At 46.1% G+C, this 16,151-nt stretch overlaps 1 protein-coding gene and 1 pseudogene across 2 annotated transcripts in view; one reads left to right on the top strand and one right to left on the bottom strand.

Moving 5' to 3' along the window:
• Positions 1 to 1,480: 1,480 nt before the first annotated feature.
• CHAT (choline O-acetyltransferase) overlaps positions 1,481 to 16,151 on the top strand; it is a 74,123-nt gene continuing 59,452 nt past the window's right edge. The window contains exons 1-5 of one of the 2 annotated variants that reach the window (XM_028513200.2): positions 1,481 to 1,674; positions 3,861 to 3,937; positions 7,254 to 7,445; positions 8,089 to 8,207; positions 9,723 to 9,776. In XM_028513200.2, the coding sequence (XP_028369001.1) occupies positions 3,872 to 3,937; positions 7,254 to 7,445; positions 8,089 to 8,207; positions 9,723 to 9,776 (431 nt within the window). In that variant the 5' untranslated portion in view covers positions 1,481 to 1,674; positions 3,861 to 3,871. Of the gene's footprint in view, positions 1,675 to 3,792; positions 3,938 to 7,253; positions 7,446 to 8,088; positions 8,208 to 9,722; positions 9,777 to 16,151 lie in introns of those variants that run through there. The other variant, XM_036026696.1, reaches the window with a different exon arrangement.
• On the bottom strand, positions 11,898 to 12,491 carry LOC114497441 (annotated as a pseudogene).

Genomic DNA, 16,151 nt, shown 5'->3' with positions numbered 1-16,151 from the left:
TGTCCCAGACTGAGTCTCTTTACTGATGGGGATGGGCAGCTAGGCACAGGGCCAGGACAGAGGGGAGGGTGAGCTGAGTCTAGCCCCAATCCAAATTTCAGCCCGGTGGGCACACGGGGAACCTGTGGCTCTTTTGCTACCTGAATGAGGAGATAGATAGTGTGAAAGAAGCAAACCCAACAAGGGCTCTCACCCATGGACATCCAAGTCCTCACATCCGTTTAGCTCGAGACAGCCCAGCACAGTGCCCTAGGGTGCAGCCCAGGGTAAACTGAGGACCCGCACCCTTCGGTGCACAGGCCCCGCCCCTGTAGCACATGCCCTGCAGATACAAACTTGTATCGAAGGCTTCCCTTCGACCCTGGCGTCCTACCCCATCTAGATGCCCACAGGGTGTAGGGGCAGAGCTGTTCTGGGCAGACGTTCCATCTCCCCAAACACGAGTGTGATGTGTGTTTGTTTGAGAGTCAGGCTCTATTCTGTGAGGTGTAGGAAAATAGTTGTCGGTGTGTCTTGCCCTGTCCCTGTCTTGTGTGTGGGTCTGGACCTGGACTGGAGAGGATACCAGTGTAGGATCTGGTGCACCCCCTCACACCTCCCCATCCTAACCCCATCCTGGAGTGGAAGCAACTGCCCGTTTTGAATTCTGGTCCCCAGGAACCCCAGGCATGCGTTTTTGTGCCACTCCCAGTCCTGGAGCCTGTGGCCTGCTTAAGGCTGCAGAGTGCTCCCGTTCCAGTGTGTGGAGAGCCCACCAGGGTTGTAAGGCCTGTAGGGAGGGATCTGCACGCTGGTGTGAGCACAGTCTGCCCTAGGTACATGTGTCTGGCTTTGTGTGTTTGTCTGGACAGAATCTGTCTTTATGGGTCTGTGTGTTGTGTGTAATGATCTATATGTGGGGAGGGGGAGGAGTGCTTTGTCTGGGAGGAGTGTCTGCCTCTGGCTGCCTGTCTCTAAGCATCCCCTAGTCCGTATCCTTCCCCATTCCAGTAGTACCATCCAGGATGGAGAGGACCTGCTGTGATTAACAAACAGGTTGTTGTTACCACCATCATCATCGTTATCGTTGTTGCTTTTATTTTGGAAAGAGTGGTATATAGTATTTGAGTATGGCCTAGACGATGGGGAGGGCACAGATTTCCTCCGACCCAATCATCCCCAGAGCTCTGCAGACACGGCTGCTGGCTAGGATAATGGGGTTGGATGAACGAGGGGACTTGGGGATGGCATGGTTCGCGCGAAGTTCTGCACACCCTTCTCAGTCCTGGATTCTGTTGCCCTTGTACAAACTGGCCCCAGCTGGGGTGGCGCAGTGGGGGCGTTGCAGGAGGTGGGATCCCGGAAGGCTGCGGCGAGTGAGGTGGCGAGGGATAAAGGAGGGGCGGGGGGGGGGGTGTGGAGGAAGGACAGGGGTGGGGCTGGGGAAGGGAAGAAAAGAAGGGAGGGGAGGGAGGAGGAACAACGGGAGGAGAGGACAGGCGCGGCTGGGTGGCAGCAGGTCGGGAGCCCGCGGGAACCCAACAAACGTCGTCGGAGGCTCTACAGCCAACAGAGGCGGCAACCCCCACCCTCGCTCTGCTGACGAGCTCTCGGATCCCTTGAGCTCACACTCCCGCCTCCAGTCCTGCTTGGTGTGGTGCAGCGGCGGCTGAGCGGTGCAGCCTAGGAGAGCAGGTGAGAAGGGCTGGGCTGGCGGCACACAGAGTGGCGAACAGAGGACGTCTCCGTCCAGAGATCGCACAGGGACGAGAGGTCCCGGGACTCTCGGAGTCCTCCTAGTCGTGAACAGCAGCGGCCGTCGTGGCACCACCAGGAGACTGAGGGACTCCGCCGCTCTGGTGCTTACCCACAAAGAGTGGGGGCAGGGAGCAAGGGAGCCGGACGATGAGACGTTTGGGGGAAAGGGCTTGGAGATCCTTGATCATCAGGGCTCCGCGGCTCCACGTGCATGTTCGCACTTCTTCCGGACCTCTATCCGCTGAGTGCCAAGGTCTGCACTTTCTGTGCCCAGTCAGAGGGTCTGCAGGTCTCTCCCCGACTACCCTCAAGTGTCGGAGAGCACTCACCTTTCTCCCACTCTGGAAGAGGCAGGAGGTGAGGAGAGGGCGACGATAGCAAGCATGAGCCAGGTCTGGGGGAGTCTTTGGAGGGGCTGGACAGCCTGTGGTGTCGAGTCGAGCTGGAGTTGGCCCTCCAGGGCAGAGCAGAGATCTCTGTGGGGAGTGTTTGAAAGCCTGGCTGGTGGGAGGGCACCAAACAGACAGACAGAAAGGTACATATACACACATACATACACCCTCTAGGTGCCCAACCAAGCCAAGGAGAAAGAGTAGTTGGCTCAGGGACCAAGATCTCAGCATTGGCCCTCAGAAAACCGTACCGCTTCTATCCCTGCAGCTTTCCAAGTTGTGGGGTCTCTGAGTTTTGACTAGTATCTTCCAGCTATGGCGCTGGCGGGGCGCCAGATCAGATAGAAAGCATGGGCTGCACTGTCTCTAGGGCCTTTATCAACCCGACCTTACCATTCTTTGCCCTTTCAAAATCCTGCCGTGGTGGGGGTGGACACTCACCTGGATATTGCCGCTTCCATGGTGGGTGGGGGAAGCCACTACACTGTATTGCACCAGCTGTTTGGAGACCACCTAGTCCTGAGCACCTGGTACGGTACCTAAAAGGACTCTACATTTTCTGCCCAGAGTTTCCAGGCAGCCCCTGGCTCCTCCACCACTGGACTGGGTTCATCCATCTTTCTGGATGCTCTGCCCTTAGACCAGCTGTGCCCATGCCCAGCCCCTACCTGTACTGTGCCTGCCTGGGATTCATGTAGGGTAGGAGTGGAATGGTCTAAGCATCAACTTTAGGCTCTTGGGAATAAATATGGAATGGGTGAGTAGAAATCATGGGTGTGTGTCTTTACAGGCTTACACTTAGCTTATAGGGATTTCTAAGGGTAGAGTCTGAGCTCTTAAAAACTGACCTTTGCCTCCTTTGGCCTGGCTCACTCTACTGCCCCTTTAAAATTAATCCACTACTCTCAAGGCTGTGAGGCAGTTTCTGGGGGACTGGTCTGCCCAGCTTCCCTGTACCACCTCCCTCAGCATTCCCATGGCACCTACACTGGGAACATGCAGACCAGAGAGTGCCTACATCACAGCTATCAACTGGTGCCAGGACCCTCTATGCCTTGGCCATATGCCAGCCTCCCCATCAACCTAGAGAGCCTCCTGGAACTCAGGGCCTTGGAGGTCCTTGGAGGACCTTGCATTTATTCAGGAATGTATTCATGTATGTATTCATGCATACATGCATTTCTTTTACTTGGTTCCCCAACACTAATACCACTCCATGCCAGGCACCTGCTAGGTTCCAGAAATGGAGCACTAAACATTGCAGGTATGGTCTTGCCCTGGATAAGGTCACAGTCTAGTGGGAAAGAGAGATTTTAATCTGCAGATCACACATCTTTTCAGCCCCAGGCAAAAACAAAGCAAGTGTGGGTTAGGAGTGGGCAAGCCCAGCCCTGCTGCTTCCTACACTCCCCAGGGCAGTCAGTTGGGCCTGGATGACAGCAGTCTGATGAAGCAGGTACCAGATGGAAGCTCACTTCAGGTTCCATGCTCTCTTACTTGGGTGTTCAGAAAGGACACTGTGGTCAGGGGAGCTGATCTGGAGGCCAGGAAATTGGGGCCAGGCCTCAATGAGACTCCTGTACACCACTGTTCCACTCTGGCCTCCTTACAGGGTATAGGTGGGCATCAGACTACAGGAGATGATGGGTCTATGGCAGGTCTATGTGGCTGTTGTGTTGATGCCTTTCTGCTTCTTGGTCCCCAGATCTGTATTTCTGTTTCCTCAACCAGGAGCCACCAAGATGCCCATCCTGGAAAAAGCCCCCCATAAGATGGCAGCAAAAACTCTCAGCAATGAGGAGGAACCTGTGAGTGACTTTTGGAGCTCGCTTTCTTATCCCTACTCTCCCATTCACATGCTCTTGGCTTACAGAACAGTCCTGAGTGGGACTTGCCCCCAGTACTTGCCTGGATCCCAGTCCTGCCCTCTCCTGGGCATGAGGCGCAGGCTGTGGCCCTGTCCTGATCCTCTGGAGGGGCCCAGACAGGCATGGGGGCACTAGGAGTAGCTTCAAGAGGTGTTAAGGGAATGCTTACAGCCATACTTCCTATCCTCCAAGTCCAGTAAGAGCCCTTGAACTAGGCTAGATACTCTTTTTTTCCCTCTAGGATTTACTCCCACCCCAATTTCCACTTCCCATGGTTTTGAGCCCAGAGTTGTCTTAAGTAAGCCTTGTCACACCCCAGCCCCAGCTATTTTCACTGGTTCAGCCCTGGAGCCTTGAGATACGCCACCCCTTCTTGGGAAGCATCCTTCCTTCCTCCCCATTCACCTTTCAGAGTGAAGAGCAGCACATCCAATCTCTCCAGTATGGCACGTGTTGGTTGCTCTGCTACACTTGTCTTCTTGACACCTCCTTGATACCCACACCATTCCCTATCCCCACCCCCAGGTTTCATTTGGAACCCTGAACAGAACTTTCTGGTTTCTCCCTGTAAAGTTGTTCACCACATTATCCCACTTGCTGTAGCTGACATCTCTGAGGTTTCCTCTGCTCCTTGGCATGTTCTTCCCTTTAGGCTGTGGCTACCTTGTCTCTCCATTGAACCTGAGTCCAGCTCAGACCCTGGCTCACATAAACTGCCCACAAAACGTGTATTGACCTGAGACCCCAGGGTCCAAACACCCTCATAAAAACAAGACCTTGCCTCTGTTCCTATTGTGGACCAGAAGCCTGTGAGAGTCAGGAAGGAGCCCCAAGGGGCTGATATCTGAGCAGAGATTTTCTGTCTCATTCCTTTTTGTGTATTATCAACTCCCCATGACCCAGGCTGAGTCCCAGAGGACTGTCAGAGTCCCCAAGAAGGGTGGCCTGTCTCTAGCAGGGGCTCCAGCCAGATGTGCTATTACTCTTGGCTAGGCCACCAACAGGGCTTGGCTTTCTGTAGGTACTTGCCCATTTACCCACCACAAAGGCCCCTAGGTTCCAATAGAAGAAAGAGGAAACTAGATTAGCTACATGGAGGACCTGGACCTGGTTCTCTGGAGTGGGTTGGATAGCTTAAAATGCTGTCTAGACCCATCTTCGAGTGGTCCTCAGTGTAGCAACATCTTCTAGTTAGCACTGACAGCCTTTTCCCTCACACTAAGGCAGTGAACTCTAGACACAGGATCTGAAAAGTGGAGGAACCCCATTTATTCATCAAGGCATGTTCACTCAGTCCCATCTGTCCAGGGCAGCCATGGGGCTCCAGCTTGTGTGGAGAGCAGAGTGGAGGAAGGCTTTCAACAGGCCCCTTCACTCCACAGCCTGCTGGGATAGAAATTCACTGTCTCCATCACTCTACAGAGGAGAAACCTCTAAAGAAGACAGCCTACTTTGTACAATTTAAGCAATAATATAAAAAGTCCTGGTTTCCCATTGTGACCAGCTGAGTGAGGAAGAAAGAAAGGGGATAGAAAAGAGAGCAAGAGAGAAAGAAGAGAATGGATGAGGAAGAAGGAGCAAAATGAATATTGGATGAAGACTGATTTCAGGTATCAACTCTGTCACCAAATTTCTGGGTGACCTTGGATTGTCTCTCTGCTCTCTGGGCCTAAGCTTCCTCGTCTGTCAATGAGGCTAAGCAGTAATATGGTTGAATACATATGTCAGATCCCTGGTGAACACAACTGGTAAACTGGGAATCTTGGGGCCCAGACTCTTTCCACACTTTGGGGGGCTCCCAGAAATTATGAGTTTCCTCTTAGGAATTCTTCTGCAAGGATAAGGACACCAGCATTATAACATTTAATAACATACCTATTGTGGCCAGTTGTTTCTCTCATTTAATTTTTTTTGGGCCCTTCTCAGGTAGGAATTGTTTATGTCCTGTGGATGAGTGATGCAGACACCAGCCCATAGTGTCCAAGTCATTATGGATGAAATGAGACATTCACACGGACTACCATGTGAAGAGAAAAAATGTCTCTTTTTTCTCTCAAAGAGAGCAAAACCTTGGCCCTTGCTGCAACTGGCCTTTATTGGGTTTCTCAATACAGGATAGTCCTCATTTACTATGCACAGGTTGGCTTTTGGTGGTTACCTTTTACAGAAAACAAAGGAGCCAATGCCACTAATCACATCACAGAAGAGAGATACTTGCAAATGAAAAGCAAAAGTGGTTGAACCAGTTACACTCATCCTTGGAAGGTTTAGCATGGATTTTAGGAAGTTACTTTGCAGTAAATGTCCTCAATTCAGGGCGAGGGAGTTTTTTAGCAAGAGCAAGACTCAAAGTGGCCTAGGCACACTGCAGGCCTGATTCCCCACTGGAGAACCTATCCGTAGGTGTGGGTCCTGTGCATCTCCGAGTGGGAGCTGGGCCCATGCCATGTAGAATGGTCTCCTACAGATAAGGAAGCTAAGACTTAGGAAGATGAAAAGAGGAGGAACTTCCACTGCACTTTTTCCCATCCTATCCCCTTACCCACAGGGAGTAGAATACCCCTCTCTGGGTATCATAACTGGAAGGGATTTAATAAGAAGTCCAAGGCATGAGTCACCTTCCCAGGAAACATCTTGCATGATTCTGGTCATTAGGACAAGCAATGAACCATAGCTCCCACCATCTTTCACCTGTTCAAATATCTCCATTCGAGTCACACCGTTTGGATCCAAAGATCAATTGGATCGTGGAGCTCCAGCTGGGAATGGTTTCTAAATTAAGAATGATGAGCAGTCAATATCAATAACAGGACTATTTCATCTTAGACCCATTTGCTATGGTTGATAAGAATTTTCACATCAATGATCTCTTTGATCCTTTGAGAAGGAGAGGTTATTACACCCATCTGACAGGAAAGGAAACTGAAGCATAGAGGTAGGGGTGATTTGCTTAAAATCGAACATCTGGTCAGCAGCAGGGTCAGTGTGTAAATCCAGGTCTGTCTGGGATCAACATCAAGGTCTTTTCCTCTGCACTTTGTCCCATCCTGGGGGCAGGGCTGGGGTATGGGAGAAAGCAAACAGGAACTTCCTAAATTCACAATTCTGCTGAACTGAGGCCTGAAAATACATGAGTCTCAGAATAGGGAACCAGGATGGCAGCAGATGGAGAGAGACACTAGGCATCAATTCGGGGACAGGCAAGGGTCACACATAAGTATGGGCACAGCAAATGCCTGTGAACCCTCTCTTCCAGGGGCTTCCCAAACTTCCAGTACCCCCACTGCAGCAGACCCTGGCCACTTACCTGCGTTGCATGCAGCATCTGGTGCCTAAGGAGCAGTTTAGGCAGAGCCAGGCCATTGTGCAGCAGTTTGGGGCCCCTGGTGGCCTTGGCGAGACTCTGCAGCAGAAGCTACTGGAGCGGCAGGAGAAGACAGCTAACTGGGTAAGAGTTGCCAGGAGGAGACTGACTCGGGGGCAGACATAGGACTCACAGGGCAGAAGGGCAGGAGGGAGACTTGGAGACAGAGGGATATGGGTGAGGGACAGGTAGGTGACAAAGATGGTGCAGATGGGAGACAGGGGTCGGGGACAGATAGGGCCAAGGGCAAGGAACGGACAAGATGTGGCATGTGAGATTGGTATGTGGGCATAGAGCTGACGGATGGGGGAAAGGGATGGGGGACAAGGATGGGGGACAAGTATGAACAAACAAGGACAAGTTTGGGGGACAGATGGGTGATAGGGATGAGCAGCAGAAGGTATTGATTAGGTCAGGGAAGCATAGAGGGGTGAAAGGAATAGGACCCTCATAAGGATGGGCAGAGGACATTGATAAAACACCAAACAACCCAGATGGGAACCTGGGATAGAAGAAAGAATAGAGTACAGGGCAAGGACAGGCATGTGTGTTGGGAAACACATGGTCCTGTGGAAGGAATGAATGAATGATCCAGTGAAGTATCTCAATTGTCTCTTGGGGCTTCCAGGATGGTGTTGGTGTGTTCCATAAGCAAGGTGCCCTTTCTTTGATGGAGTGTACATGAACATTGTGGGTAATGGCTCCCCTTCCCTACTCTCCCCCACAGGTGTCTGAATACTGGCTGAATGACATGTATCTCAATAACCGCCTAGCGCTGCCTGTCAACTCCAGTCCAGCTGTGATCTTTTCTCGACAACACTTCCAGGACACCAATGACCAGCTAAGGTGAGGTCACTGTGCTCTTGGGCTCACAGCTTGGGTGTCTGCCTGGGGAAGGGGTCCTGGCCCTAGCACCAGGAAGGAAAGGCTAGACCTTGTGTCTTGGCAGAGCTTTCTGAGGCCAAATGACCCTGAGGCAGGGTTTGTCCAGGCCATGGGGTCAGGAAAGAGGTTAGGTGAGGCTGCACATGAGGAATAAACACATTTTGGGTGGGTGGACACTAATGGAGGGCATGGGCCCTCAGATGTCCCCATGGCAAGTCTTGACCTGGCTGAGGCCCTGGGAGGAGGTGATTACACTCTCATCCTGCCAGTACTTGAGGCTGGGACTTGTTGGTGGGATGCAATGCCCCAGGTGATCCAAGAGGCCTCGGCTGCCCTCCAGCCCCCAGCTCTAAACAGAGGCTCAGAGTGGTTGGCAATGGTTTCTTCCTGCCAGCTGCCTTTGCCAGATCTTGTACATCTGCTGCAATTTCACAGCTCACTGGGTTACTGGAATAGCCTCTGGGCCCACTGATGACAATGGAAGGGCCATTTATGCAAGGGGAGGGGCAAAGAGAAAGGATCTCCCTACAAGAGTCACTCAGACCCAAATCCAGGTCTCTGATTTTAGGACTTGACTGGGACACAGTATGGGGACAGTTCAGAAGAGGAAAAGAAAGGCAGAGCCCATCTTGCCTACAGGCATGATTCAGCTATGCTTGGGAGACCTCCAACATGTGCTTTCTCACCAAGACCGGTCCAAAGGTCTGGGGGCAGCCTTCCTTCTTCCCCTGCAGCAAGGGCCTCCCCTGGTCAAAAGGACGTGTATAGATGGATGAATAACTTCTGAGAACAGTTCTCAAAATTGCATTCAAGTGGGCATTTTCCTCTTGATGTGGTTAAGCCAGGGCTCATTCCTCCATGAACAGTTAAGATGACATGATTCCATGGCATGGTTTTCTGGTGCTTTTCGCCTCAGCACCTGCTTTCCTTTTCACTAGCATTTAGGGAACTAAATTACTTACTTTTCCCAGGAGACTGAATTTTCTACAACCCCAGGGTTCTTGCCCAGTCCAGCCCCAGCACCAGCCTTGCCTAGAAAGAGCCCAACCCCTGTCTGCCTGCGAGCCCTTTCCTGCCTGCTCTGTGTCCTCTCCTGGCTTCTTCTCCCTCCTCCTTTTGCTCCTCATTCACATCCTAGTGTCTTTTCCTCTGGGAGTTCTTCCCAGGGGACCACATTTAATCCAAAGTTTGTGAAGGGCTGACAACATAGAGATGGGTAGGAGGCAGCAGGTATACCATCCTATTAGGGCACTACTGGGACCTGGCATCTGGTGAGTGGTTATTGAGTTGGAGGAGAGGATGGGGAGAAGGGGGAGGGATAGAGGAAGGGAGACTGAGAGAGAGAGATTGAAAAGGGAGGGAAGGAAGTAGGCAGAAAGAAAGATAGAAGGAAATAAACAAAAAGGGAGATTAGAGAGAGAGAGAGGGAGCCTGGGACCCTGAGAGGAGAGCCTAAGGCCTCATCTCTCCCCACAGGTTTGCCGCCAACCTCATCTCTGGAGTGCTGAACTACAAGGCCCTGCTGGACAGGTAGGACTGGGCCCAGACTGGTAAAGGTAGTGCCCTGTTCTGGCACAGCCTGTTCATTCACTTTGTCTCCCTGACACACTGGACAAGAAGCTCTAGAGGGCAGGGAACTTGTCTTTTTTCAGCTCTGTGTTCCTGGCTCCTGTCAGGAGTAAATAAGACCCTACCACCCACCAGAGTCAGGATGACCTTTGCTCCCACTGGCCCAGCTGTTAATAGTTTCTTTTCCTGGTATAAGTACTATTCTACCTTGATCTTTTAAAAATGCTCCCATTCCTCCATACTTTATATATACACAAGAGTATGTATATCAAGAATTGAGAGAACACACAAGAAGGTAGAGAAGGGAGAGTCAGCCTTGCCACCTGCTACTTGAGGGAAATGGTCTCCTCATTCTGAGCCTTTGTACTTGGCTTCAACCCCACTTTCCTTTCTGCCTTAAACCAATGTTCATTGAACAATCTGCAGTGTTCCTTTAAATTTTGTAAAGTGTTTGTAAAATACTACAAAATGAATTAGTAGAAAATGGTACAAAGGTACAAAATATGAGACCACCTTTTTAAAAAATTAGATTTTAACTTTATATTTTTTATTTTTGAATTATAATTTACATTTTATATTATTTTGTATTAATTTCAGGTGTACAGATAAGTAGTTAGACAATCATATACTTTACAAAGTGTTCCCCTGATACTTCCACTACCCACCTGGCACTATATATAGTATTTCAACATTATTGACTATATTCCCTATACTATGCATTCCTGTGACTATTTTATAACTACTGACTGTACTTCTTAATCCCTTTACCTTTTGCACCCAGTCCCCCAACACCTCTCTCTTCTGACAACTATCAGTCTGTTCTCTGTATTCATGAGTCTGTTTCTGTTCTCTTTGTTCATTTACATCATTCTTTAGATTCCACAATAAGTGAAATCATATGGTATTTGTCTTTTTCTGACTGACATTTCACTTAGCATAATATTCTTTAGGTTCATCCACGCTGTCACAAACAGTAAGATTTTCTTCTTTTTCATGGTTGAGTAATATTCCATTGTACAAATGTACCACCTCTTTTTCATCCAGTCCTCGATTGATAGGCACTTGGGTTGCTTCCATATCTTGGCTACTGTAAATAACATTGCAACGAACATAGGGATGTGTATGTTCTTTTGAGTTCATGTTTTGGGTTTCTTCAAATGTATTCTCAGAAGTAGAATCACAGGGTCATAAGACAGTTCCATTTTCAGTTTTGTGAGGAACCTCTGTACTGTTTTCTATAGTGGCTGCACCAATCTACATTCCCACATACAGTGCACAAGGATTCCCTTTTCTCCACATCCCCACCAATACTTGTTTGTTGATTTACTGATGATAGCCATTCTGACAGGTTTGAGGTGGTATCTCATTGTGGCTTTAATCTGCATTTCTTGGATGATTAATGATTAAAACATCTTTTCCTATATCTATTGGCCATCTATATGTACTTTTTGGAAAACTGTTCAGATTCCCTGCCCAATTTTTAATGGAATGGTTTATTTTTGGTGTTGAGTTGTTTGTGTTCTTTATACATTTTGGATATTAACCCCTTATCAGATGTATCATTGGCAAATATGTTCTCCTGTTCAATTTCAATGGATTTTCTTTTCATTTATTGATGGTTTTTGTTGCTGTGCAAAAACTTTTTAGTTAGATGTAGTCCCATTTGTTTATTTTTTTCTTTTGTTTCCTTTGCCCAAGGAGATATATCAGAAAAAAAAAATGTTGCTACAAGAAATGCCTGAGATTTTATTGCCTATGTTTTCTTTAGGAGTTTTATGGTTTTGAGTCTTACATTTAAGCCTTTAATCCATTTTTATTTTATTCTTGTATTGGTGTAATAAAGTGGTTTATTTTCTTTTTCTGTGCATATTATCCGTTTAATTTTTTCAACACCACTTATTAAATAGATGGTCTTTACCCCATTGTATGTTCTTGGTCTCCTTTGTTATAAATACTTGACCATATAGGCATGGGTTTATTCCTGAACTTCCTATTCTTTTTTTTAGAATAAAGTTTATTACATGAGTTAAGATAGGTGGTAGAAGGATTTATTTGCTTTTACAAGGCCTTGATTTTTCCCAGCTAGAACTCCAGCTCCTTATCCTCTAAGATACGGCCACCTGTGCAGCCACATTGGTCTGGTCTTGAAGGATGCAAACATGAAGCTTGCCCTGTTGGAACTGCTGCTCAAGATGACTGCTGATTGTGGCATTGGCATTCTTTTTCCTTTCATCATATTTCTTCTGAATTTTCTTTGACTGTTTTTTGTTTGAAATCTTTCCCCCCTCAGAGATCAGCTTATCCTGCTTCTTGCAGCCCAGGGTAGTGCCTAGTGGGACTCGTTCTGCTATTGGTATAGTACTCTCAGTAAGCAGAATGCAGCTCTTATTAGGGTCTCAGGGTGGACCATTTTGTTGTTGGATGCATTATAGAAAACATCAACAATCCTCGTTTTGCGTGTACAATACTCCGACCTCCAGGAGAAGTTTTCCATGTCCAACCTCAAGTTTCGGTACTTGTGTTGCCTCCCTGCATTCAGACCGTGTGTATGCAGTGGGGACCAATCTCAGCATTAAAAGCAGGGTGCCCCAGCTCATATTTTCTCTTCTTGTGGTGGGGCTTTCTTTTGCCCTATGTCTTGTGGTACTTGTGCCAGTTATCCCGAGAGATGCCCATGGCTTGTCCTGGGTTCTTTACTCTGTTCCATTGATCTATATGTCTGTTTTTATGCCAGTACGATGATGTTTTGAATAATATAACCTTATAGTATAGTTTGATATCAGGTAGCATGATATCTACAACTCTGTTCTTCTTTCCTAAGATTGCTATGGCTATTCGGAGTCTTTTGTGATTCCATATAAATTGCATGATAATTTGTTTTATTCTCTAAAATACACCATTGGGATTTGATAAATACTATCAAATCTGTGGTAAATCTGTAGATTGCTTTGCGTAGTATGGACATTTTTACAATGTTAATTTTTACTATTTGTGAACACAGTATAGGCTTGCTTTTATTTGTACGTTTTCTTCAGTGTTTTATAATTTTCCAAATACAGGTCTTTTACCTCCTTGGTTAAATTTATTCCTAGGTACTTTATTTTATTTGATACAATTGTAAATATATCAAATAGTTTCCCTTTCTGATAGTTCATGCTTGGTGTATGAAAATGCAACCAATTTCTGCATATTTATTTTGTATCCTGCTTCTTTACTGAATTAATTAATCAGTTTTAATAGTTTCTTGGTGGAATCTTTGGGTTTCTCTATGTACAGTATCAAGTCATCTGCAAACAATGAGAGTTTTACTTCTTTCTTTCTAATTTGCCTTTTGTTTCTTCTTCTTGTCAGCTTGCTATGGCTAGGACTTCCAGTACTATGTTGAATAAGAGTGATGAAACAACCCTGTCTTGTTCCTGATCTTAAGGGAAACACTTCTAATTTTTGCCCATTGAGTATGATGTTGGCTGTGGGTTTGTCATATATGACCTCTATTATGTTGAATATGTTCCCTCTATTCCCACTTTGCACAGAGTTTTTATCATAAATGGGTGCTGAATTTTATCAAATGCTATTTCTTCATCTATTGATATGATCAAGTGGTTTCTATTCTTCTTTTTGTTTATGTGGTGTATCATGTTTGTTGATTTGTGGATATTTTACCAACCTTGCACCTCAGGAAAAAAATTCCACTTGATCATGTTTTACGATCTTTCTAATGTATTGCTGAATTTGGTTTGCTAATATTTTGTTGAGGGTTTTAGCATCTATGTTTATCAGGGATATTGGCCTATAATTTTCTTTTTTCTTTTTTCTTTTTTTTTTAAAGATTTTATTTATTTATTTTTAGGGAGGGAAGGGAGGGATGGAGAGAGAGAGAGAGAGAGAGGGAGAGAGAGAGAGAGAAACATCAATGTGCGGTTGCTGGGGGTTATGGCCTGCAACCCAGGAATGTACCCTGGCTGGGAATCGAACCTGGGACACTTTGGTTCCCAGCCCGCGCTCAATCCACTGAGCTACGCCAGCCAGGGCTCGGCCTATAATTTTCTTTTTCAGTAGTATCTTTATCTGGCTTTCGAATTAGGATACTGCCAGCCCATAAAATGAGCTTGAGAGTCTTTCTTTCTCTTGACTTTTTTGGAATAGTTTGAGAAGAAAAGGTACTAGTTCTTCTTTGAATGCTTGGTAAAATTCACCTATGAAGCCATCTGGTCCTGGGCTTTTGTTTGCTAGGAATTTTTTGGTTACCATTTTGATTTCATTAATTGTAATCAGTCTGCTCGGATACTCTGATTCTTCCTGATTCAGGTTTGGAAGATTGTATGGTCACAATAGCCAAGTGCTGGAAACAACCTAGGTGTCCATCAGTAAATTAATGGATTAAAAAACTATGGAACATTTACACAATGGAATTCTACACAACAGAAAGAAAGAAGGAGCTCCTACCCTTTGCAACAGCATGAATGGAGCTGGAAAGCATTATGCTAAGCCAAATAAGCCAAGTGGTGAAAGACAAATACCATATGATCTCACCTTTAACAGGAACCTAATTAACAAAACAAACAAACAAGCAAAATACAACCAAAGACACTGAAATAGAGAACAGGCTGACAGTGACCAGAGGGGAGAGGGGAGGGAATTTCAGGGGAAAAGGGGAAGGGTTTGCAGGAACAAGGATAAAGGGCACATGGACAAAAACAAGGTGGGGGTGGAAACAGGAGGGAGGTGGGGAGGGCTGGGGGGAGGGGCTGGGATGGGGGTAAATGGCAGAAAACTGTACTTGAACAACAATTAAAATAAAAAAAATTTAAAAAGAATTTATCCATTTCTTCCAAATTGTCTAATTTGTTGGCATACAGTTGTTTGTAATTTTTTTTTTACAATCTTTAGTTTTTGTGTTGTGTCAGTTGTTACTTCTCTTTCATCACTGATTCTATTTATTTGGATCCTCTCTTTTTTCTTGATGAGTCTGGGTAGAGGTTTACCAATCTTGTTTAGTTTTTTCAAAGAACCAGCTCTTGATTTCACTGAGAACCTTAAAGATTCACCAAAAAAACTACTAGCAGTGATAAAGTAAGGTAGCAGGACACAAAATAAATATTTAGAAATCTGTTGTATTGTTTTGTATTTGTTTAGACTCAGTTTAATTTATTTCCACTCTGATCTTTATTATTTTCTTTCTTTTACTCTCTTTGGGCTTTGTGTGTTGTTTTTCCTCTAGTTCTTCTATGTATAAAGTTTGATTGTTTACTTTAAGTTTTTCTTGGTGTGTGTGTGTGTGTGTGTGTGTGTGTGTGTTTAGATAGACCTGTAATGCTATGAATTTCCCTCTTAGGACTAATTTTGCTGTCCTTTGGATTTTGAGTTGTTGTGTTCCCATTTTTATTTGTCTTAAGGTATCTTTTGATTTCTTTGTTGATCTCATTATTAATTCCTTCATTGTTTAGTAACACGTTATTTAGCCTCCATGTGTTTGTGTGTTTTTCAGTTTTTCCCTCGTAATTGATATCTAGTTTAAAAACTCTGTGGTCACAGAAGATGCTTGATATGATTTCAATCTTCTTAAATTTGTTGAGACTTGTTTCATGTTGACATGTGATGAAACTACTTTTATTATTAGATTCAACAGACATAAAATTCCTCTTTTCAGCTAGTACAATGCTTCTGAAAGCTCCCTCTGGATTCCCATACTCACTCTGTTATGGGTTGATCATTACAGTTTAGTTTAATACCCACACCTGGAGCAGAAGTGTCATGGGACACCCACCTGGCCCCATAGATGGGCCTCAGCTCTTCTCATGGCTGCATCTTACCCTCAGGGCTTAGCTCACACATCTCATCATCAGTAAGATTGTCCTTGGCCACTCCTCCTTGCCACCCTGAATCTCTACCTGAAACCCTCACATTTACCAATTTTCTGCTTGCTTTCTGCATCCCTTTAAAATAGTAAACTCATGTCTTGTTGGCTGCTATATCCCCCAGATCCCAGAATAGTGCCTTGCACAAAGGAATGCTCAATAATATTTGTTGTCTGAAAGGATGGAGGGAAGGAAGGGGAGAAAAATGGGGGGAAAGAAAGAGGAGGAGGGAGAGAGAGGGGAGGAGATAGAACATGAGACATGCTAAGACCACAGGAAAAAGAGAATTTCCTTTCTTGAACTCAGAGGATGCTTCTAGAAGAGATGATGAAGGTGTAGGCTCTTATAAGAGTAGAAAGGGTTTTCTAAACAATTAGTTGAGTGCAAGTTTGGGGTGAAGACATGCCAAGCAAAGATAAGCATAAGCAAAGGCAAAGGGGGCTAAAATGGTAAGGTCTGCACTGTAGTGCATGAAGCA

Source organism: Phyllostomus discolor, chromosome 5, assembly GCF_004126475.2.
Source record: "Phyllostomus discolor isolate MPI-MPIP mPhyDis1 chromosome 5, mPhyDis1.pri.v3, whole genome shotgun sequence".
In the NCBI taxonomy this organism is placed as follows: Eukaryota; Metazoa; Chordata; class Mammalia; order Chiroptera; family Phyllostomidae; genus Phyllostomus; species Phyllostomus discolor.
Note: the sequence above shows the minus strand (reverse complement) of the source record. Positions and strands in the feature narration are given on the sequence as shown.